Consider the following 24,203-nt stretch of genomic DNA (forward strand, 5'->3'; position numbering starts at 1 on the left):
TCACAGAATGCCTTCAATTACTGGCACCAGAAAAAGGCCTGGGATAATATTCCTGTTGACGGCACAGTGAAAAATCATACCCACATATGTACACATTTATATTTACACTTCACCTGTTTACTGCGGTGACTGTGGACTCAGCAGATCAGATCAAGCTCTAGCTGCAGAATTATCAATATGCATGCAGTCACTTGACTGTGTGTCGCAGTCTGTGGGAAATTCTGTCCTTGTAAGATAGAGATTCTGAAAGGAAAAGTTGGGGAAAAGGCATTTTAGTGTTTCATGGTTTTATGCCGAATAGAGATGTAAAAAAGGTAGACTGATCTTTTTTATTTTCAAAAGTGAACAATTGTATTACAATACATATTAAATAATATATTAATAGCTGTTTCTTCTTACATTTATTTAAACACAATTCACACTCTCACTATTGTATTTATTTTGTCTGCTAACAATGTCCAGCAGTACATGGATTACGTGAAAATTCGGCCATATATATATATATATATATATATATATATTGTTATATATTGTTATGAAGAGTTCAGATGCAAAAGCCTCTAAGTGCCATCTGTAATTTTCCTCTAGAATGATCATTTTTATCAAGCTCGTATATTTAAGTTCAATAATTTCACTTAAATGGCAATGCAAATTACCTATTAATTGTCATTTAAGTGAAATTACTTAACTTAAATATACAAGCTTTATAAAAAATTATCATTCTAGAAGAAAATTTCAGATGGCACTTAGAGGCTTTTGCATATGAACTCTTCATATATTGTTATATATATTATTAATTTCGACCACATTTAATAGCATTATGTGGTGAAAATTACACTTTAAATAAATTTTTTTGGGGGGAGAGATAGTCAACTCCACTGTTTAGCTAAGGCTAATTTCACAGGTAGCATTTCATTACCCTTAATACACACAATGAAATAATATATTCACCCTTCTTCCATAATTTGTCAACAATAATGACTTGAAATGAATGTCTGGAAATGTAGCACAACAAAAAGCCTATCTATATTCTGTTAACCCCTGATATTTACCTTGATTTTTCTCTGTGTTCTCCACAAATCACGTCTCATTTTTCTCAAGCTCTTCGTTGTCACAGTTTGCTCCCTGGTAACTAGTTAACTAACGTTTTCCACAAAAAAACCTTTACTCTCAAAATTGTTAAGCTCGAGTCTTCGCTTGGTTTGAATCACACATACATTCATCCACAGGTTTATCCTGCTGGAGTTCATCCCAGCCTAACGGCAGGACACCGTAGGCTACAGGTGACCTCTGCCTGCCAGTGCCAGTCCATTGAATCATGATTGAACAACATATAATCATAATAAAACACTGTTATCCGAGCCTTGAGGTGGCAGCAAAGCGAGTAGAAAACAGTAGCTGTGCGCGAGACCAACGAATAAGGACACAGTGCGTCATTTCCTACTTACGTTAATTTTCCCGCGCTGGTTCGTTGTAGGATGAACTCAGCTGTCATTGAGAATCAACAACACTGATAAATTTAAACATGTCAAACGCAGATTATAATCCAGCTTGTTTGCCTGACTTGTTACCGCTGTATTATCGCAGACTCTTCCCGTTTCCACAGTACTATCGCTGGTTAAGTTATGGCGGTGGTAAGTAAATATCCGAGGCATTAACTCAATCTCTTATCACACAACGAGCCATTCACTTTTTTTGTAATTTGTGTAGTACAAAATCGATATATAAATATTTCAGTTTAATCAATATGGCATTTATATTAAATAACAGTATATCTCTTCGTGCTTTATATTCATATTCTACTTAATTTTGCTTCTTGCAGTGTCTAAAAACTACTTCCAGAACCGTGAATTTTCCTTCACGCTAAAAGATGACATTTATGTCAGATATCAGTCCTTCAGCACTCAGAATGAGCTGGAGAAAGAGATGCAGAAAATGGTTCCCTACAAGATTGATATTGGAGCAGTCTACAGCCACAGGGTAATATATAACTCATCATGTTTCTATATTATATTATTTATATATTGTATTGTATGGTATGGAAAGTTGGCATGTCACATCTTTTTGCTAATTATTTTATACTTTTATTATTATGCAAAGTTTTTATGACTAGAAATGAATATTATTTGAAAGACATAATGTAATATTCATACTTCTAAATATATAATAGCATATAAAATAGTACTATAGCTATATAGAGAATATTATTGTGCTATTATATAGTGATATAATATAGTCATTACATTTGTATTAATAATTTCATATTTTAATTAATAGATTGAATGAATATTGAGTTTATTTGCTGTGTGATTACATTTTATAAATTCTCACATTTTTGACTCTTTAAACTACTTCATATTTCTTTTGGAAAATGAAATCCCTTATCAAAGAGATCCTAATTCTCTGTTTCTGATTGACAGCCCAGCCAACACAACGCTGTGAAGTCTGGAACCTTCCAGGCCCTGGAGAAGGAGCTGGTGTTTGACATTGACATGACAGACTATGATGATGTCAGGCGTTGCTGCAGGTATACAGATGCCTTCTCACCTTTCATCCTAATATACGCCTGATGATGCTTATGGAGTAGTGTTTTTAATGGAGTTATTTTGTGCATTTTCTGTTAATATATTCATATTTTTGTTCTTCAGCGCTGCTGATATCTGCTCCAAGTGCTGGACTCTAATGACCATTGCTATCCTTATTCTGGACCGGGCACTTCGGGGTAAAAGGGGACCTCTCATCAACAGAACATTTACAATTTAAAGGGTTAGTTCACCCAAAAATGAAAATTCTGTCAGTAATTACTCACCCTCATGTTGTTCCAACCACGTAAGACCTTCGTTCATCTTCGGAACACAAATTAAGATATTTTTGATGAAATCTGAGAGCTGATCACTTCTCCATAGGCTGCTAGGCGGCCGAAACTTGCTGGCCCAGAAAAGTTATTAAAGAGATCGTTAATATAGTCCAAGTGACTACAGTGGCTCAAGCTTAAGTATATCAAGCGACGAGAATACTTTTTGTGCACAAAAACAAACAAAAATAACGACTTTATTCCACTATTCATTTCCTTCTCTCTGGGCCTCGTAGTGTTTTTGCGCAGCGCGTCTGTGTTACACGTCATCACGCATCACACACATGACCAGCGTCGGCCAATAGTGAGCCTACGTGGTGACGTGTAACAGACGCGCTGCGCAAAAACACTACGTGAACCAACTAGAGGCCCAGAGAGAAGGAAATGAATAGTGGAATAAAGTCGTTATTTTTGTTTGTTTTTGCGCACAGAAAGTATTCTCGTCGCTTGATATACTTAAGATTGAGCCACTGTAGTCACTTGGACTATATTAACGATCTCTTTAATAACTGTTTCTGGGCCAGCAAGTTTCGGCCACCTAGCAGCCTATGGAGAAGTGATCAGCTCTCAGATTTCATCAAAAATATCTTAATTTGTGTTACGAAGATGAACGAAGGTCTTACGCGGTTGGAACAACATGAGGGTGAGTAATTACTGACAGAATTTTCATTTTTGGGTGAACTAACCCTTTAAGTAACATCATAACAGATATACAGATAGATCAAAGTTAACCTGCATTGTGCTGTATGTGTGGTTCAGAGGACTTTGGATTCCATCATCTCCTGTGGGTGTATTCGGGCCGGAGAGGAGTGCATTGCTGGGTTTGTGATGATGCTGCTAGGAAGCTCTCAGTGGCTGCGCGGTCTGCCGTGGCAGAGTATCTCAGTTTAGTCAAGGTATTCAAATATCAGATAGATCATCTTTCTATAAGTTATATCCTTTGTTTACCATATACACGTATCTAGTCCAAAAGCTTGACTTTTTACGCTGTGTTTTAATTAATTGTGTGTCCTGCGCATGTTTCTTTAGGGTGGTGAGGACACCATGAGAAAAGTTGTGCTGTCAGATCCAATCCATCCTTTCATCAAGTAAGGGGAAAAAATGGCCAACCTTCCTAAGTATATATTGTGTCAACATAATTGGTGTGACTGTAGTCTCTCTCTCTTTCTTTGAGGTGTTCTCTGTCTGTGGTGGAGCGCTATTTCCCACAGTACGCCATTGTGGAACAGGACATTTTAGGCAGTAAGGAGAGTGTAGACAAAGTGCTCGCTCTGCTACCTGAAGATATCCTTTCATCCCCAGTAGTGCCGTCACCTTAACAAAATTTCAGTAGTCTGTACCAATACCAGTAGTGTTTATTTCTTTAAGTCTGACTGCACATATCAAAAAGGACCTGACAAGCTTTTGTCAGAAGCAGAAAAACCCAATGGAGCGATGGGAAGAACTCTGCACTCTGGTTGAACACAAAAAGGTAAATACAAATTGGTCGGAAAGCAACACTGAGAGCACCTAATCTCAGGCAAATAAATCTTTCAGCATAAAATGTAGTTCGGTTTCCCATTATTGTTATTTGTTTGTGTTAAGTCGAGTAGTAAGAAGGGTGGTCAGTACTTCGATAAGGAGATCATGTTGCAGTACTGTTACCCTCGCCTGGATGTCAACGTCAGTAAAGGAGTCAACCACTTACTGAAGAGCCCCTTCAGCGTACACCCCAAGACAGGTGAGATCAAACTTCATTTATACAGTACCATTCAAAAGTTCTGGGGTCAGTAGTTATTATCCAGCAAGAATGCCTTACATTGATCAAAAGTCACAGTAAAGACATTTATGTTGCAATAAAATTCATATTAGAATGATTTCTGACGGATCATGTGACACTGAAGACTGGAGGAATGATGCTGAAAATTCAGCTTTGTATCACAGGAATAAATTACATTTAAATTGTTTTAATATTTCACAATTACTGTTTTTTTGCAAATAACAGATAGCATATATTTGATCAAATGTATGGTGAGCATAAGAAGCTTCTTTCAAAAACATTAAAAAAACTTTAGAATGGTAGTGTATATGTTTCTAGTCTTATTTTGCATGAATCATTTTTGTATGTTTTACATTCAAAGCAAAATGGGTTGCAAATGTCGTTACGTGTTGATTTTAAACATCTTAATTCTTTTTGTCTTCAATTTTTTCTTTAGGTCGAATCTCAGTGCCAATAGATTTGAAAGAACTGGACACGTTTGATCCCTTTGAGGTTCCTACGATCAGGTAAATGCTGAATATTATCAGTGTCCATCTTTGCAGGGTAGATCCACATAAAGTTGTGGGACGTGACAACTGCTTTCATATCTCCACCCATCTGTCTCTGTAGTCTGATCTGTGAGGAGCTGGAGAAACCCAGAACAGATGAGGTGGAGGACGAGGACATGAAGGACAAGGAGAATGAACAAGATGCTGGAGAACGACGCAGAATCAGAGGTGAGCAAACATGTATGACTCCGCAGTTCAACTGTTCAAGATTCATCCTCAGTTCTGTGGGCTAAACATGTTTTTGGTTATGTGTAGACTATAAGCGCACCAGCCTGGCCAAGTATGTAAAGGTCTTTGATAATTTTTTGGAGGCAATGACTCGATCTCGGAAAGGAGAGATGCTGAAGAAGAGTGGTGAGTTACAAACCCGCTTATGTTACACATACACTTGATTGGATCCCTAATCCATTTGTAATATAAAGACTGCATGACACATCGAGTCAATTGGATATGTAATTCTGCATGCTCATTTCCTGTTTTTTCATTTCAATTTACTTTTGAGCATTAAATGACAAGTTTGTCTTAAATGCAATCTTCAGCAAATATCAAAAGGATTATTCAGTTTTCATTCTGTTGATTATAATGCAAGTTAATTTGTAGCATTTAGAATGATTGATTTTAGGTTTTGGTGTTAGTGACTGCAGATTACTTCATGAATTACTTCAATTTGATTTATTTTGCAGATCTTCAGAAAGACTTCTAAGACCGATGAGCTGGGACATAACAGCTAATCAGCAGTTTTTCATACAAGTTACATGTTTGTCTGCCAACCATCTGTTTGTGAAGATACAGACACTTTGACTTACAAAACAAGAAGTCAAGTTATGTATGAATTAATATCAGTTATTTCCATGTAATACTGTTCCATTAGTTTTCTAATAAAATGTTTTCACTTGTTTTGTACTTTTCTCAGGATGGTTTAATCTTTCTACAATCTTATTAAAATAACTTTTACAAATCTATTATGTTGCTGTCTGGTTTGGGGAAAAATCAATTACAAAGGAAAGTGGTTCTTCTGAAATTTGAATTTAGAGAAAATAATAAGTGCTGGGTAGCTGAGTACAACACAATCAAGTATGATGTTAATTTAAGCACAAATTTATTCAAAAGCATTTCTTCTGTTATAAAACAACATTGATAGACAAGATACAGTTTTAAAAGCTGTGTGGAAGCAGACTAGACAGCAAAATGTAAATGGCTTGTCTTTGACCAACCATCAGTCTCATTTGGCCATGTCAATTAGACTCTGTAGTGATGTTGGAACCCAGGTTTTCTCGCCTTGGACGAAGACCACTCCACGCTCAATGTAGATGACTATTCTGCCAAAAGTGAACAACTGTTTTCCCATATGCCGTTTGGCTACCAGTGGCATGAAGACGATGCCGTTCTCCTCAGCCTTGGCCTGGACTAGATCTTTAAAGTTGGTAGGTACAGCTGTTGGTACCGCTGCGGTGCCTGGTGGACGTGTGGCAGAATTCTCCACTTCACGGCGCTCAGGCAGAGGCTCGCACTGGAAATCTTTCCTTCTCTCTGTCTGAATCAGATATGCAATGTTCTCTCTTGCTCCAGGTTGCATATACCCACCTGCAACAAAAGACATAGGTGAAGTTGAAGGTAGAATGAGACACCTGTACAAAGCTATGAATATGTTTAGCGGACTTCTAGAATGTGACTGACCTAGTCCAGAGGCAACAGCACGATTCATAATATCAAGGGCCTCGTTGAGTTTTTCTTTGACCAATGGGTGACTGAGCAGATTCTCTGAGAATAAGCTCTTCCAGCCAAGATACCATTTAGTGATCTCCTCATAGTTCGGGTTGTTGCTGAGCCAGGAACACAACACCTGCAACAGGAAACAAAAGAAACTTTTAGTACTTCATTCAGATGTAGGAGTGCCACTTAAACGTAAAATGAAGAACTAATTTTAATTAATAAATAAAAAGTACATAAATAAACTTGTAATTTATAATAAATAAAATATATAACAAAATAATGCATGTGTATGAATTAATGTAGTTCAATGTAACAGTAAAATAATAAATAAAAAGATCACATTTTAAACTTTAAATATTTAAAATATAAAATATTTAATTCATGTTTAAAATGGACAGAGACCCTAAAGGGACATACTGATGAAAAAAAAATATTTCAATGCTTTTGTGTTCTATTGCAAAAGATTTGCATTTCCACGAGAAACTTTGCGTACACTCACAAAACCTTGATGTTCCCCCAAGAAACTTGTGTCCTTTGCGAGTGAACGCAAAGTTTTTAAGGGGAACGCAAAAGCATATTTGACATCATTTTTCCTCCAATCTAATTTTTTTCCTTTACCATGTCCCTTTTGTGATGTTAGTTAGTTAAATGTAACAAAATTAATTTTATTTTCAAATGCAATTTAATTTAATTTTGTAGTATAAATAGTGAGTAGTCTGTTCACACTTAAAATTCCAAAAAGCAAAAGTGTACTTTATTTTTATTTATTTTTATTGCCCAGATGACACACTTCTGTATTCTTTTGACTGATTCTAAAAGACTGTTGGACTGACCTGTAGCCATTTGGGGAAGAAATTCTTATCCAGCAATCCAACCATGGAGGAGACAGAGAGCATCCCCTCCCAGTCCATCACCCAGTTGAACGGCTCCAGCAGTTGCTGATGAGGATTCACCACCAGCTCTCCTAAACATAGAGCTGCAACACAGTAGCAAAACCTTCAGAGACTCCCTCAGACTCCAAAAGTCTGACACTGAAAATCTAGCAGATAAGTGCATACCCAGTTTGGGGACGATATTTTTGACCATGAAGGCCTCCCAGGCCCCAGGTGTGAAGACCTCTCTCCAGGGTTGCAGAATGAGTCTGGCAGAGGAGTCACTGGGGTGCCAGCGCTGCAAAGCATGAGCTAGTTTGCTGCGGATGGGGGCGTACAGCGGCTCAAGACGGGTTTGCATCAGGGGTAGCCAGGGATGAATCCATGAATGGATTGGCACTGTGTCGGTCAGTGGGTTCCAGTTGTCCACCTATCCAAAAACAGACAGAGAAGTTACATTTTGCATGGACAACCATACTTCCGTTTACCAAAAAAGAATTACAGTACGCATTGGTCAACATATTCAGCACAAACCTCTCTCTGTAGTCGTGGGAAAATAAGCTGCTCCAAAACATTGTCCAGAATCCACAGCGGTAATACAGGAGCCCAGCATTCCACACAGTCCACCATGGGCCCCACATTTCTGGGCTGCCACTGAGACACACAGGTCCTCATGACTGGAACCCACACTTCCCATATCAACCTGCACAAAAAACTCCAGCTCAAGTCATCTGCTTCCAGAGACACACCACATACACACTCTCGGAAATAGTTTACCTGTGATAGGCGTCCATGTTAGAAGTGTCTGGTCCACCGTGAAGAGATTGTGTGCTTTCAAGAATGGCCCTCCATTGACCGACTTCCTCTAAACCATCTGAACAGTCCTATAGATAAACAGAGAATGGGCCTCATTTATCAATCTGACGTAGAAACGAGCACAGATCCGAGCGCAGAAATCATCTTACGACAGGGTTCACGTGTGATTTATGAAACATTCGTATGCTGCCAATCCCATCGTACGAATGATAGTACGTTGATAAATGTGGCAGCTGAAAACAATCGTCATTTGAATAGCCTATAATGATTTAGAAGCCTTAAATATCGGTAAGTAAAACGAAACATTTACAAACATAAAAACTATAAACTAGCCTATTTTCCCCTCACTCAACAACAAAATCTTAAAATTTAACAGTATTCAGAACAGAACAAGAATGAAAAAAATTATATATTAAACAACAAAATAAAACAAATTAAGCTATAGTGGCATTCATTATAAACAACATAGGCTAATGGGCTCACCTGTTGCCATATTTGCCATGTAACACTTGGTTGTTAAACTATATATTAATGATTTGATCGTAGCCACCGCTTATGTCCATATTGATAAATGCCAAGTTTTAAGTGGAAATGGCCGTACCCAGTTTTCTGTCGTAAGTTTGTTTCACAAATGAGGCCCAGAGAGTGTAAATGAGTTCAGAGCTTACACACAAGGTGAACACAATAATAAGATCATGAATAAAGAAAGATCTAAGCAGGCATTCCCTGTATATACTTCATATACACTACAGTTCAAAGGTTTGGGGTCGGTACAGTTATTTATTTTAGAAGAAGTCCCTTATGCTCACCAAGGCTGCATCTATTTGATCAAAAATACAGTTAAAACAGCAATATTGTGAAATATTATTACAATTTAAAATAACTGTTTTCTATTTGAATCTATTTTAAAATGTAATTTGATGGAATATTCCTGTGATGGCAAAGGTGAATTTGTCTGAAGGTGACAAGGTGCTTGTCTGAAGTTTAAAATCATTGGTTACCCGTAAGCCAATCACATAACGTTTGGTTATGGCGTGTGTTATGCGCATGCTCAGCCGCATCTAACTTCCACTGTAAACACATATAAGATGCGAAGACAAAACCATCGAGCGAAATACCGGAGTGAACATGGAAGATTATGTGAAGTAAATCTACGCATCCACGGTACAATCAGTGTCTACGTCGTCACGGCTCTCAGCCCGCCCTCTGTTCGTTGATTGGCCGGCTTTTTTCAGGCCGGAGGAAAACGGAAAGCTATTATGCTGTCTCAGACTGAGTACAGAAGCGAAATGAAATTGAGCGGAAGTACGAAGTCTGACGTAGTCAGGCTAATATGCTGCTATGCTGCTTAATAAAAAAAAATTTTTACCTTCAGTGGATCCCAGCTGCGAAGCTTCTCTTTCAATAGAGGATGCACAACAGACACAGCTAGATCTCCCAAACCCAAAGTCTTATACTCCTGATAGAACTCAGTCTGCAGCTGCTGGAAGACCTTCGCACACTCCTGAAGGCTGAGCGCAGAGCTTCCCTCCGTATCGCCTGCTTCAAAGCTCTCCACCAGGTTCATCACCTGCTCTAGCCGACCAAGAGACTCTTCCTCCTCTGCCAGCCGGATCTGCAGGGCGTCACTCTCATGGGTCAGGGTCACCACAGTGTCCTTCTCATGCTGCAGACGTCGTGCACTCTACACACATAACACAAACCAGTCAGGTGAAATAAGCGGACAGGAATTTTTTCAATAAAAAACTGGCTCTATGTATCTGTCATTGACCAAAACAAGAATTTATTATTAAAGGTGCAGTAAGCGATTTCTGAGAAAAGCTGTTGAAAGTGGATCGGACCGAGCAGCACAACACATCTGTAGCCAATCAGCAGTAGGGGGCATTTACACTCATGATGGGGGAGGAGGGAGAGTGAGCAAGAGGGAGATTTGAAGTCTGTAGAAGGAGAGATGGCTGAGAGACATTACAAAAGAGAAAAGGTCAAAGGAATATCACTGGAAAAAAGAAGGTTATGATCAGACAAGAGCTTTAAGACCTGCGTTAATTTGAGAAAATCTTTCCAGCGCTGGAGAGACCTAAGCAGAAAGGCCTGAAAATGGATGCAGAGGTTGCGTTGTTTCACAGAACCAACAGATGCTGTTGTTGTAATGTTAGCTATAGTAACAGGACAGTTGTGAGTGTTGTTTTATCATTGTTTGTCTGGAGCTGGTGTGCCGCTGGTGACTCACAACCAACCCTTGCTTGTATATACACTTGTGTACCGTTCAATGTACATTTGAATCGTTCTTTCTTGTCATTTGATCGTCATCTTCGCTTTATTTTTCCCGAAGCATTATTTTACTTCACTTCAGCTATGATAAAGAGACACCCACTCTTGCATTGCGTGTTTGTGAATTTTGGGGGAGGGATGTGTTTGTTTGGGTTGATTTCAAATATCAACAGTGTTTCTTAGAAATGGCTTACTGCACCTTTAAGTGAATTACGTGATTAAACATAAGTAAAGTATGAAGGGTTAGACTGAATGTCCTACTATGAGAAAAAAATATAGAAAATTATTAATCTTTTTTCTCCTACACTACAGCTCTCAAATTCTGGCACAAAGGAGCACCCAAGTGGTACACCACATGAAATGGACATTTACAAATACTAAAAACGTTTAAAATATTAGGCTAATTATTTATATTGCATACGATTTTATGATTAACATTATATAATTTTAATTTACCTAAATGTTACTTTTTGCTAATTTACTGTCGGTTTAGTGCAGGTGTATGAGTGCTTTACCTGTAGGATGTCTTGCTCTGTGAGCTCAATGAGCAGTTTGAGGTTGTGTTCCAGCTCCGGGAGAGCGAAGCCAGTGCTCTTCTGCTCTCGCGCGCTTACGCTCAAAGGGGCCTCCTCAGGAACACTGTGCTTCTGACTCATATGACTGTAGCTATGATACACCTTCTGCTCTCTGCCCGTCATATCGATCACCTGGAACGCATGAGGGATGCGTTCATTGTTTACTCTGGGATATATTTAAATGGTTATTATGCATTATTCTAATTGTTTTGGGCTCTCACCTTGACCTGAGCAAGTTCTCCAGCAGGTCTGCTCATGCTCTTGTTGGCCAGTTTGCCATGAGCTTTCAGCTCTTCCACAGACTTGTAAGAATATCTGGGCTTTTTCTTTGTCGTTCCCGGGTCTTTACGCCATTGCCCCAACTCTCTCTGAAATTCCTGCAAAGATGGAATGAAGAATAAAAGGAAAATTGAAGCAGTGCTAGTAAAACAGTTTGAGGTTTGTGGACCTACCGTTGAACTGTTTAGTCCGAAGCTTTTGTTTACTGACCAAAAGAGAAAACTATGGAGTTTTCTCCATGCTGTGTTTACAAGTATTGCTTTCATTGAAATCATTGAAATTGCTTATCTGGATATGTGGATCTTTTAAACAACAGTAATGGAGAATTTGACTACTGAGATCAAGAATTTGATAGCAATCAAAACATAATCATGTCATAAAGCCAATAAATTATACTTTTAACATTTTTTTGTAGTTTTGTTTGAATAGTGCAGTTTATGATTTTTAATAAAGTTATACAAATAATAGTATTTTTAATTGTTGTATTTAAAGAATAAAATGCCTGATCCAGGGTGGTGCAGTCACTATCATTAAAATTAAGAGCATTTTTCTAAAATAATACGGCGTCTCAAACTTTTGTATTACACTCACTGTCAGGTTAGGCACTGGTTACTTCGTTATTGCTTATGATTGCCCGTGTGGCTGTGAGCATTTTACATTCGCTTTCGAATTATCAGCAATTCAGGGGCGGCAATTGCTTGAATGGTGGGTTCATTATTATTCTTAATGAAAAACAACAACAAAACAGTACAATGACAAATGATTGCCAAATAGGTGCTTTTACATATTGCTTTGAAACCAAATCTTCCGCCATCGTCTAGCCTAACACTCGTCACGTGATAAATGAATCTGCCTCTTGCTGCTGATTTATGCTGCGACTCTCATTCGGCTCAAGCTGAATTGAGCAGACACGTTCAGTTTTTAATTGTAGTGTCTTTTCTCAAAGTGAACTAAATGATTTTTATTACGATGAAAAAATCTAAATGACAGTGGGGGGCTGTGCCTCTATGGGCAAGTGATGTAATCGTAGTCCGGCTGAACACCGTGTAACACCGGTAACACTGACTTATAAAGGCAAGCCTAGTATATATTGGCCAGACAGCACCAAAACCCACTCGTTTTGTAGTGTAGACTTACTTGCTCCTCCTCTTCCTCAGAGTCTATAACAGGGAAATCCTGCAGGGACTGCTGGGTCCTCTCATTACCATATGCACCAACTGCTCCCTTCCCCTTCCGCAGCTTAGCTTCAATAGGATTCACAATACCTGCAGACAAAGATATTCTCATTATGTAAGCACACAATGCATAACATAATTCACAATACGCTACATACACTAAAAACAGAATACTGTGGTATGAAATTAAGGACTGAAATGTTTTACCCTGAGCATTTTTGCCCAATCCTTTTCCTGGAACGTAACCCATCTTCTGCAGCAGTTTTTGACCAATGCCTCGTGTGTGTTTCTCCCAGGATCCCAGGTCCTGCCCTGTTCTAATACCGCCTGCAAACCTCTGGGATGTCTTAAAGCTCCCACCCTAAAAAGAATTCAAAGACATTTACTATACAGTTCGAAGGTTTGGGGTCAGTAAGATTTTATTGAAAGATATAAATACTTCAGCAAGGACATATTAAATTGATCAAAAGTGACAGTAAAGACATTTATAATGTTACAAAAAATATATACATATAAATGCTGATATAAATGCTGAATAAGAAATGTTTCTTGAGAACCAAATCAAACTTCTGTAGGATCATGTGACTGAAGACTGGAGTAATGGTTGATGAAAATTCAGCTGTACATCACAGAAATAAATCATATTTTAAAATATATCAAAATAGAATAATATTCAACAATATTACTGTATTTTACTGTATTTTTGAACAAATAAATGCAGGCTTGATGAGCATAAAAGACTTCTTTCAAAAACTTTTGAATGGTACTGTATGAAAACATATTTGGACCCAATATTCAAGACAAAGATGCTGTTGTTGTGTAACATTTGTAGGCATCTCAACGTACCGTTTGGAGCTTTTTGGGAACTGCAGTGCGAGGTGGAGGAGGAGGTGCATCTCCACTGTCATTGGAGTCATCTGAACCCTCCTTCTCCACTTTCTCCTCAGCTGCAGTCTTTCGTATGCCACCGCTCACAAAGTTCACAGGAGCTGTATAGTCCTTCGCTCTTGTGTGGATACAAATATCAATACTGAATGCTGAATTTATTATATGACAAATAAAATGATATTCATTCACTACTTAGTCAACAAGGTCTCTAGCAATTTGACAGCTGAAACATTATCAACAACAACATACCTTTTCCCCCCAAAGCTGGGCCGCTCATCATCAGAGTCATGCTCTGCCCAAATCCCATAAGTCGCTTCTTCTTTAGTCTGTCTGTGTCTGCGTCTGTCTGGGTTGAACTCATTGGCCAAGTCCCACTCAGTCACCTCAAACTTTTCAATTTCCACACCATCCTCCTCCTCCTCACCTCTACGCCCATACAAATGGGACATAGACATATCTCTGTTGGGATGAAATAAGAATGTTTAAGGCCAGTGGGTTAACAAACTGAGGAGGAGGAATAACATTAATTAGAGAGTACTAGGAGGGTCATGGAGAAGTTTAGAAAAAAAAGTGTAACAAATGTAAAGATTAATAAAAAAAAAAAATATTGAAATAAATACATAACACAACTAACGTTACCCGTATTATACAGAGTAGAAAAAATTAATATAATAACTATATACTCACCTACTTATAATGTAATATTTAGCCGTATAAATTGAATCATTAAATACATATATGAAAATGTCGAGCTGCCTCTTAAAATTTTAGGATGTGTGTCCCTCGCAAGAGGAAGATGATATTTGGGGGTTCGTGGAGTCTAAACGATTGAAGGCAAAACAGCAGTTTACATAAAGGTGAATCCGAATAATATTTTGACCCTAATATTAGAACGCCACGCAATCGTTATCAAAAAACATTCTGGTTAGTTAGCTTAGCAATGCTATTTATAATGTAAACAAAAACACCTGCCTTCCTTCAAAGCATTTTTGTGACTTTTGTCAAATAAGAAATAAACACATTTGTATAGAAATAACAGACATAACACATTAAAAAATATATATATTTTACCCGAAAATGCGGTTCCTCGGTTCCTCACTGCCAGCAAGAGTGCATCCAAAAGCAACTTCCTGTTGAAGCCGGAAGCAGAGCTGTGACATCAGAGCGACGCAGAGGTCAGAAACCCTCTCTTACAGCCATCTTGGAACCTGTGCCCTGATCTAGTGAGTACTTCTGTGTTACATCTACTGTCATCCAACGTTGCATTCGTGCTTTTGGCCTCTCATTTACTACTTGTATTGATGATTTAGTGTTCCTCTGTACTAAACGGTGAAGATTTCTTTGTTTGACTTCTTTATTGAGGAAATATCTTGATAACAACCGGCAGACTGTTCAAAATGGGGGAGCGAGACGCACCGCAGCTCGCTTTATGCGAGGACTTCAATCGAGTGCTTTGTATCAAACGAAACAGTTAAATCGTGTGAAATGTATTATTATAAACAAATACGGCAATGTTTGTGAGCCGTCTGTAATGGCTAAAATAAGCCGTCTGTAATAGCTAAAATAATTTCCATTGTGTGGGACAGTAATCACTGATTTGAAGGTTGATCTCGCGTTTTAAATCGTTTAAAAACAGAGATACACGTGCTATGATAACATTACTTTATGAATGCTCAACTCGTTTTGTCCACGTTGTTTTGTTTTCGTATGGTTATAAGTTACTCATAAACAACAGCAGCGTGACAGTGCTGCTCTGTTACACACGTGAAATGTGCATCATCACTACACATGCACCTATGAACAAAGTTGTAGGTGTAAAACACCTTGTAAAACAAAGTTTTTATGTCGTTATGATTCTAAATAGGCCATACTATGTATGTGTGTTGATGTACACCGTTTCTGTACAGTGGACTTGTGAAATGTTTTATCATGCAAGTAAGCTCGATGCTTGTGAAATGTGAACAGCTTAATTCAGCTGATAGCAGAGGCCTACAGGAAGAGGCCTGGTGCGCTGCTCTGTTTGAATAGTAAAAGCCTTCTTATTGGCTTTCCTTTTGCAAAGATTATAATGTGCTATATTGTCTCTCATTTCTGTTGCAGTCCAGAATGCCAGGCGAAGCCACAGAAACTGTCCCTGTTACAGAGCAGGAGATGCAGCAGCCCCAGGCTGAGACGGGTTAGTAACTATCTTTAAATGTGCATGTCCGACACTAAAAAAAAGTTGTGTGAGGGGTCCTGGAGCTATATTGTTTTTCATTTTTTAAAATGTAAGGCAGATACTGGAAGGTTGATCAGTCTGTTTAAGGTATTTTTGCACCTGTTTCAGATTTCCTTCATGTTTCTTTTCTGGTAACTACTCTACCAGCTGTTGTAGAGACTTCACAAAGCCAGTTTCTGTCGTTGGAGGGGTGTCATGTTGTTTTGTTGGGTGGGGATGTAGTTTGAGTCAGCTTTTCTCCACCTAGAGGTTTTTAAGTTAATTTGCTTGAGCCTCTCCCTGTATTGCATTATATACACTAGTTTTATAAAAGGGAGAGTTCAGGCAATTTTCATGTTGGTCCAAACCTGTATGACGACATTCTGTGGAACACGAAAGAAGATATTTGTCCCTACAATTAGAGTTAATGCAACTTAAAACAACACTGGAACCATTGGCTTCCATTGTACAGACAAATAAAAAACCCTTTTTTCAAATAAGCCCTTTAAATACCTGCTGTGTATGATTTAAGTCTATAGGCTTGTGATTGGTTATGAGGTATTGACACACAACAATTGTTTTTGAAAAATAAGAGTGATCCAGGACTGCCTTGCCCAACAGTACTGTTTAATATGGTACTTTTTGTTTTGTTTGACATTGAAAGCACATGCATCCTTAAATGTTTTAATGGAATGTGGGCAACGCAACACTGCATGAACGTTTTCCTAACACTTCTTTGAATTTGAGTGATCTCAACCTGAATATTTATACAAAAATTTTAACTTTTTTTTGTGTGTGTTTGAATAGAAAGTATTTTGTTCTTTTTCTGGAGAGATTTATTGTGTTCAGGAATGTATTTGCCAGATCTTCATGAGGAGAACCATGAATACAATGTAAGAAGTCTTATAATGATCCTGATCTTGAGGAACACTGTCTTTTCTGTTCATATCTTGAGTACAAGGTTTTTTAATTTAACAATGGAAATGTTAATTCTTGAATTTATGTAGCAAAATTACATTTTGTAAAGTACACTTGATTAAGCACACGCATCTCGGTCAAATATTTGACAAGTTTAGCCAGTTCAATCACGGGTATGGAACACTATCTCTTGGATGGTACACTGATGGTAAACTGCAGTTATGACAACATGGGGAAGAAATATTATTGCTTGCATCTGTTACAAGGAATAACAGAAGCATCTTTGTCAAGGGGGAGACAAGATAGGTTGAACTAAATATCTCTGTTTTTCACTAGGCAGAATGTGTAGTATTCATGTTATTTCTCCTCAGATTACTAATTCAGGAGCCAAGTATTTAATACATTCTTTGACTGAAGTTCACATATTTCCTGATATCCTGACGGGGGTTGTGCCGATAGACAATATGTTAATGTTGTTATCCAACTAGTATTATCAAATTAAAATTAGGACCTACAATTAATTTGCCTTCCCTAATTTCATAACATCACCACATAACCACACTTGCGACACCGACATATGAGGATTGAGGACTCAATGATAATGTTTGAATTTTGACTACAAAATTGAATTGGAAGGTGATCTATTTACAAATTGTCAAGAGTGCTTCTTATAAAAGACACATCATTATACAGTTGTTGTTTAAGGCAAGGTGAAAATGACAGTTGTCCATTTCGTTTCCATAGCACATTAACAAAACATTTAAAGGCCACTAAAAACTACAAATTAAAAACTACGAACAAAAACAACTACAAATTATTATTTATAATAATATTACTAAAATAATATATGCAAATCAAGGCAGCTTAGAACACCGACTTAAAAGAACACTTGTTTAACAAGAAATATTGATTCTTCTCATTATTTCCCTATCATTAATGTATAATCCACAAGAGAAAGTCAGATGCCAAAAGCTTGGTCAGTTTTTTGTTTTCACTTTCATGGAATAATTAACTGGTTTTAGACACTTTCACCAGCATAATTCTTGTGCAAAGTTTGCAAATTGTATGCATGATATGCGAATGCATGAAATGGCATTTTTCTTCATCACCAACTTGATCTTTGCTTGTGAAATTATTCTAATTTCCCATCATGATAAAACAAAGTGAACAATTAAATGAGCAAATAAAATAGTTTAGTTACTATAGTGTATTTATGTAATAGTGTATCGGCTTTTTTACAGGCTGACGATAGGACTTGGAGTAGGCAATATTATAGTTGCTTTTAACTGGGTGATTGTCCTTTCAGATTTTTAATATTTGTATGTAAGACACTTCATGGTAAATAAATGTGCCTGAGAACAATGTTAATTTAATAAATGTTTTTAGATGTTGTTCATTGCCAGTGCCTGATGGTTCACGCATGTGCAGTTGAGTGGTTTTTACACCTTAAGTCTTAACAAATCTTAACCAGATTTCATGGTGTGTTTGATTTTGCTTTAATAGCCATTGTTTTTGTGGAACAGTTTAACACTTGAACAATTGAAAGCATCCCTTATAACCAGCATGGATGTGACGGTTTTACATCATGCAACTTTTTAATTGCCAAAAAAGTCACTCTAGCATTTTATTTCCATTAGCCACACCTGCTGCTGCGGCCCCTACTCCCTCTCAGGCAAAACCTAAAGAGGGCAAAACTAACCCCAAGCTGTCCTCTTCTCACGCCACCACTCCTAAGCCAGTTCCTGCTGGACGCAGGAAGCGTTCCTCTCTATCTGCCTCATCAAGCTCCCCTACCTCTCCTAAATCTGCCTCTGGCTCACATGCTACCCCTCCATGTTCCCCTTTGGCCTTCCCTCCAGCTGACTCTCCTGTAGCTTTGAAAGCTGAGCAATCTGCTCCCAAGGTGGTAAAGGCTGGTAAACAAGGGAAGCAACAGAAAACGAAGAATTTTAAACCTGCCGAACATGAGCAGGCACCTCCCTCTGCCTCCAAGCCTGCTCAAGAGCCTGCACCAGTGGCAGCTCTGCCATCTCTTGCTGTACCAATTCCAGAGGTAGCAAAACCAGCAGCTGATGCTGATGCTTCCCCTGTCTCTCCCAAAGTTGCTGTGGCTCCTGTGGCCTTTAAAGTGACTTCCAAATCTGCTGTCCCAGCACCCAAGTCATTTTCAGAAGCTGTGGCCAACTGTCCAGCCAAAGTGGCTGAAACCCCCAAGTTTGCCTCTGAAGCTCCAAAAGTAGCAACCCCTGCTGCTTCAGAAGCCAAGACTACTTCACCTTCAAAAGCTGCCGCTAAGACTGGCCCTGCCCAAGTGCCAAATGTGAACCCAGCCACTGATGCTCCATCAAAACCTGCTCCTCGGGTTGTGCCTGCAGAATTTGAGGATGATGATCTCCCACCTCTCTTACCACCTGAGAATCCTTTTGCAATGCCTGCTTTCCCCCCCATGCCACCTAGTGCAATTTCTGTAGTTACCCCAACAGCTCCTAAAGCTGAACCTATCACCTCCAGTAAAGTTGAATCTGGCCCTGCCCCTAAAGCAAAGGTTGCTCCTAAAGCTAAGCCAGTTCCTAAAGTTGAACCTATCCTCACCCCTAAAGGAGTGACTACCCCTGTACAGAAAGCAGCTCCTGCACCTAAAGCTGAGGCTGCCCCTAAGATAGAGGCTGCTCCTGCACCTAAAGCTAAGTCTACCCCTAGCCCTAATGCTGAGCCTGCTCCTGCCGCTAAAGTTAAACCTGTTGCCTCTCCTAAAGCTGAGGGGGTGGCCCCTAAAGTTGAGCCTGCTCCTGCTGTTAAAGTTAAACACGTTGCTGCTCCTAAAGCTGAGGTGGTGGCCCCTAAAGCAGAGTCTGCTCCTACCTCTCAGGTGGAGCCTGCTGCTAAAGTTGAGGCTGCTGCCCCTGCCGTTAAAGTTAAGCCTGCCCCTAAAACTAAGTCTGATCCTAACTTTAAGGTTGAGCCAGCTGCTTCCCCTAAAGTTGAACCTGCACCTGCCCCTAAAGTTGAGGCTGCTGCCCCTTCCCCTAAAGTTAAACCTGTGCCTGCCCCCAAAGTTGAGGCTGCTGCCTCTTCCCCTAAAGTCAAACCTGCGCCTGCCCCTAAAGTTGAGGCTGCTGCCACCAAAGTTAAACCTGTGCCTGCCCCCAAAGTTGAGGCTGCTGCGCCTGCCCCTAAAGTAGAGGCTGCTGCTCCTCTCCCTAAAGTAGAGGCTGCTGCCACCAAAGTTAAACCTGTGCCTGCCCCTAAAGTTGAGGCTGCTGCCCCTCTCCCTAAAGTAGAGGCTGCTGCCACCAAAGTTAAACCTGTGCCTGCCCCCAAAGTTGAGGCTGCTGCCCCTTCCCCTAAGGTAGAGGCTGCTGCACCTGCCCTTAAAGTAGAGGCTGCTGCCACCAAAGTTAAACCTGTGCCTGCCCCCAAAGTTGAGGCTGCTGCGCCTGCCCCTAAAGTAGAGGCTGCTGCCACCAAAGTTAAACCTGTGCCTGCCCCCAAAGTTGAGGCTACTGCCCCTTCCCCTAAAGTCAAACCTGCCCCTTCTCCTAAAGTTGAGGCTACTGCGCCTGCCCCTAAAGTTGAGCCATTCCTTGCCCCTAAAGTTGAGCCAGCACCTGTTCCCAAACCACTTAAAGCCCCATCCATACTGGAACCAGTCATCAAGAACGACAAGGGTATCTCTTTCTGTCTGTCTTTGCTTTCTGCGTTTGTTGTTGTTGCCAAATAATGTTGTCCCCCCATAATGCTTTAGGGTCACATTATCAGTGAAAGTAAGCCTGATAACTCCAGGATCTGAAAATCATCTGTCCTTAGTCTTTGAGTGAAGTTGGATTTTCAGAAAGTAGGAGCATGGGCCAGTAGCTGAATGTTTTTTGAGTTTATCAATATGGATATTGTTCAGCGTTTCCATGTATAACTGGAATTTACTTAATACTTTAAAACACACTGCAAGATAGGATGTAAAGTAAAAGTATTTATTTTGGTAATTTCAACAGTATTCTGGTGAAAATGGGTTCTGTGTGTCTAATGGCAAATCAATGTACTGTATGTTTTAGGGTCTGGCACTGAATCTGACAGTGACGAATCTGTTCCTGATCTTGAGGAGCAGGACTCTGCACAGACACAGACACAGCAGGCACAGGTAATATTATTTTAAACAGCATCCACCTGTAGGGCTGGTCCAAATACCATTTTTTGAGATTCGAGGCTTTGGTAGTAATCAACACTGAATATTCAAAGCTTTTGTAGTAATCAACAGGGGGGGTGGGCTGAACATATTCTTCTCTCTAATATAGGCAGGAATCTCTGTGTGTCTGTTTGCATTTTGATTGTCAAGAACCATTCATCCAATTGCTGCGGACCCAAGGGAGTGCAATATGGACACTCGACACATTCAGAATTAATAAACTACAGAACAGCGCGAGCCAGAAGCGGTGCACCTCACGCGGGCAGGGCTTATATGCTCCGATAACGGACACTGCTCTAGTGATACAAAACACACCGGTCTGTTAAGAGCTATACTTTTAATAAGGTAACTCAACATTTTTCTGACAAACAAATCACTCCCAAATCAGAAATTAGCAGCACAGTAATTACTGACACAGTAAGGTAGGCTATTTAAATAAAAGAACAAAAAATAAATGAATGAACTGTAATAAATAAAGAACACAGTAGCATACTTTCAATAACAGCATCACGCATTGCAATTAACAAACAGTTTAAATAAAATTAAATGAATTCCCTTATATAGAATAAAAAAACTGCAATAGGCTAAATAGAACAAGGTAACATTAGGCTGGCTAACGTTCACTCGTGGGCGATTTTGCTGGGGCATATGACGTTGAGTTTTAACAAGCTCCTATATTTCGCAGTAGATTCATTTAGATTGATGATAACGGGTAAAAAGGCTAATACATTTTTTCAGTTATTCTATTTTGTATTTTGCCAGATTTTTGTGTAAACGTATACAAGCGCGAATGAGAACAGTTTTGAGGAGGTGCTGAAAAAAAAAACTAATATTTGAATCCCAAAATTTAAAATCGAATACCAACCCACCAAACGAATATTTGGGTCCAGCCCTATCTACCAGTAGCATTATTTGCCCTCAGCTTTTTCTCACACCAGTTCTTTTTCAATTGTACATTGGTATGAACTGAAATTGCATTACCTTTCTGTAGCTTGCAGCTGCAGCTGAAATCGATGAGGAACCTGTCAGCAAAGCAAAACAAAGCAGAAGTGAGAAGAAAGCCAGGAAGGTAGGTCATCCTCAAACCAAATTAATCAGATTATAACACCAAATTCAATAAGAAAGCATGCACAGTTATTTAACTGTACCCTTGCTTCACTTTGCCAGGCCATGTCCAAATTGGGGTTGAGACAAGTTGCTGGTGTTACCAGGGTAACCATTCGCAAGTCCAAGAACATTCTCTTTGTCATCACCAAACCAGATGTCTACAAAAGTCCAGCTTCAGATACTTACATTGTCTTTGGTGAGGCCAAGGTAAAGATTAGAAAAAAATTGGTTTCTTGTCTCAGTTTGATGTGCACTCCTTGCTATATCAGCCCTGTTTTGGTTGAAAACTAATTCTACAGGGCAACCTTTCCTGGTTATCTCGGCCTAAGTGACCTCTCAATGATGATTTAAACAGTTTGACTTTCGTTCTTCTGAGTCTGATGAAGCCAAACTTTCTGTCCTGAAAGGGGAAACTTTCACAATGGTGTGAGTAACACAATGAAGCTTACAAAACAAACTAAAATCTGGATTGTTTCTGCTGTTTTAGATTGAAGACCTGTCACAGCAAGCTCAGTTAGCAGCTGCAGAGAAGTTCAAGGTTCAAGGAGAAGCCGTTTCAAACATCCAGGAAAACACACAGACGCCCACAGTACAGGAGGAGAGCGAAGAGGAAGAGGTGTGCATCAACACTGTTGTGATTCTAACACAGATTAATACTGCTTGCACAAAGGTCTTGTGCTGATGTATTCAACAAATGTGAAAAGTAATTGTGTCCTCATTCATTGAGTGATTTGATTTACCATTTACAGGTTGATGAGACCGGAGTGGAGGTCAAGGACATTGAGCTGGTCATGTCACAGGCCAATGTATCGAGGGCGAAGGCTGTGCGTGCACTAAAGAATAACAATAACGACATTGTCAATGCTATTATGGTGAGTTAAACTGATAACGTCTCACTTTATGCAGTTAATTGCATTTTACAATTATGTATTACTATTTCAAAACTCTTCTGTGATGAATTAACATATGACTTTCGTTCTTCTGAATTTGTCGTGAAGCCAGTTCATTTGTCCTGAGAAGAGCTCAGGCTTTAAATGCTGTGTCATAATATGAAGCAGTCTTACTCGATTTATCTTTTTGCCTGTCTTCACAGGAATTGACGATGTAGATGGAGATCAGGGACTGGGTCACAATAAGATGTTGCTGGTTTGATCTACACTATTGTTTGTACAATTTATACCCAAGAGAAATAAAGCAGTGGATTGAAGAAATTATTTGTTGTATTTTGTTTATTTTATACTATTGATGGAAATTTTCATTGTGTGGTGAATTTCTCCAGAGAAGCACAAATCATTATTTGCATTGAGTAAAGGTATGAACTAGCTCCTATCTCTGAGGATGGATCTTTGCTGTGATTAAAGAAAAAGTTCTGGAGTAGCTCTTGTCTTTCTCCTGGAAATCAGTTTATTATACTGTGATTAAAGAAGATGCATGGATTTCTTGGACTATGTGAGTGAAGATCAATATTTTTATATATACATATACATAGTGTGTGTTAATCTGAAGTTAAACCTGCTTCCTGGTTGATTTAAGTCTCAGTTTAGCCCTGGAGTAGCTCGAAGTCTTCCTCCATTACATCATGGTCATCTGTTATGTTCTTCAAAGGTTGCTGGCTTTCAATTATACATCTGAGTAATTCATTCAATTGGCCTGTACCTTTATTTGCAGGACTGCCAGTCTTAAACCTCTCTTCTGGTGTCAGCAGCTTTTTTATTTTTTAAAGGACAAGTTCACTTTTAAAATGAAAATTCTGTCATCATATAATCACCCTCATGTTGTTTCAAACCTGTATGAATTTCTTTCTTCTGCTGAACAGAAAGGAAGATATTTAGAAGAATGTCAGTAACCAGACAGTTTTTGGGTCCCATTGACTTCCATAGTATATTTTTTTCCTACTATGGAAGTCAATGGGACCCAAAAACTGCCTGGTTACTGACATTCTTCTAAATATCTTCCTTTCTGTTCAGCAGAAGAAAGAAATTCATACAGGTTTGAAACAACATGAGGGTGATTATATGATGACAGAATTTTCATTTTAAAAGTGAACTTCT

At 39.0% G+C, this 24,203-nt stretch overlaps 3 protein-coding genes across 4 annotated transcripts; 2 read left to right on the forward strand and 1 right to left on the reverse strand.

Annotated features, from left to right (window-relative positions):
- The first annotated feature begins 1,445 nt into the window (after positions 1–1,445).
- prim1 (DNA primase subunit 1) lies at positions 1,446–6,064 on the forward strand. The gene is made up of 13 exons (XM_084098448.1): positions 1,446–1,634; positions 1,823–1,980; positions 2,421–2,527; positions 2,649–2,722; positions 3,614–3,750; positions 3,884–3,942; positions 4,029–4,138; positions 4,234–4,325; positions 4,439–4,574; positions 5,050–5,119; positions 5,223–5,329; positions 5,417–5,515; positions 5,845–6,064. The coding sequence occupies exons 1-13, from the start codon at positions 1,526–1,528 to the stop codon at positions 5,862–5,864; spliced, it is 1,278 nt and encodes a 425-aa protein (XP_083954574.1). The 5' UTR covers positions 1,446–1,525; the 3' UTR covers positions 5,865–6,064.
- Positions 6,065–6,243: 179 nt separating this feature from the next.
- tfip11 (tuftelin interacting protein 11) lies at positions 6,244–14,925 on the reverse strand. The gene is made up of 14 exons (XM_084098446.1): positions 14,822–14,925; positions 14,000–14,209; positions 13,709–13,868; positions 13,070–13,223; positions 12,825–12,952; positions 11,630–11,785; positions 11,349–11,540; positions 9,932–10,246; positions 8,524–8,630; positions 8,281–8,449; positions 7,933–8,176; positions 7,708–7,850; positions 6,839–7,004; positions 6,244–6,745 (listed from the first exon to the last, which is right to left on the reverse strand). The coding sequence occupies exons 1-14, from the start codon at positions 14,908–14,910 to the stop codon at positions 6,384–6,386; spliced, it is 2,595 nt and encodes an 864-aa protein (XP_083954572.1). The 5' UTR covers positions 14,911–14,925; the 3' UTR covers positions 6,244–6,383.
- naca (nascent polypeptide associated complex subunit alpha) lies at positions 14,892–23,366 on the forward strand. 2 transcript variants are annotated; one of them, XM_084098447.1, is made up of 8 exons: positions 14,892–14,973; positions 15,851–15,926; positions 20,915–21,000; positions 22,037–22,114; positions 22,213–22,359; positions 22,640–22,768; positions 22,902–23,024; positions 23,246–23,366. In XM_084098447.1, exons 2-8 carry the CDS (start codon positions 15,857–15,859, stop codon positions 23,258–23,260), a joined length of 648 nt encoding a protein of 215 aa, XP_083954573.1. In that variant the 5' UTR covers positions 14,892–14,973; positions 15,851–15,856; the 3' UTR covers positions 23,261–23,366. The 2 variants fall into 2 exon arrangements, 1 of the variants encoding a protein (XP_083954573.1); XR_014604104.1 differs by lacking the exons at positions 14,892–14,973; positions 15,851–15,926 and adding an exon at positions 18,310–20,070 and having other exon boundaries at positions 20,117–21,000.
- Positions 23,367–24,203: the final 837 nt, after the last annotated feature.

The sequence above is a fragment of the Abramis brama genome (assembly GCF_963993115.1).
Source record: "Abramis brama genome assembly, chromosome: 22".
In the NCBI taxonomy this organism is placed as follows: Eukaryota; Metazoa; Chordata; class Actinopteri; order Cypriniformes; family Leuciscidae; genus Abramis; species Abramis brama.

Coding starts and splice junctions, on each gene's coding strand:
- prim1 (XM_084098448.1), top strand. CDS start 1,526: ATGTCAAACGCAGATTATAATCCAGCTTGTTTGCCTGACTTGTTACCG. Junction 4,139..4,233: donor GCTCGCTCTGCTACCTGAAG/ATATCCTTTCAT, acceptor GTCTGACTGCAC/ATATCAAAAAGGACCTGACA. Junction 5,330..5,416: donor AGAACGACGCAGAATCAGAG/GTGAGCAAACAT, acceptor GGTTATGTGTAG/ACTATAAGCGCACCAGCCTG.
- tfip11 (XM_084098446.1), bottom strand. CDS start 14,910: ATGTCACAGCTCTGCTTCCGGCTTCAACAGGAAGTTGCTTTTGGATGC. Junction 12,953..13,069: donor ATTGGGCAAAAATGCTCAGG/GTAAAACATTTC, acceptor CTTTGTCTGCAG/GTATTGTGAATCCTATTGAA. Junction 11,541..11,629: donor GAGAACTTGCTCAGGTCAAG/GTGAGAGCCCAA, acceptor CATGCGTTCCAG/GTGATCGATATGACGGGCAG.
- naca (XM_084098447.1), top strand. CDS start 15,857: ATGCCAGGCGAAGCCACAGAAACTGTCCCTGTTACAGAGCAGGAGATG. Junction 22,115..22,212: donor GTGAGAAGAAAGCCAGGAAG/GTAGGTCATCCT, acceptor TCACTTTGCCAG/GCCATGTCCAAATTGGGGTT. Junction 22,769..22,901: donor AGGAGAGCGAAGAGGAAGAG/GTGTGCATCAAC, acceptor TACCATTTACAG/GTTGATGAGACCGGAGTGGA.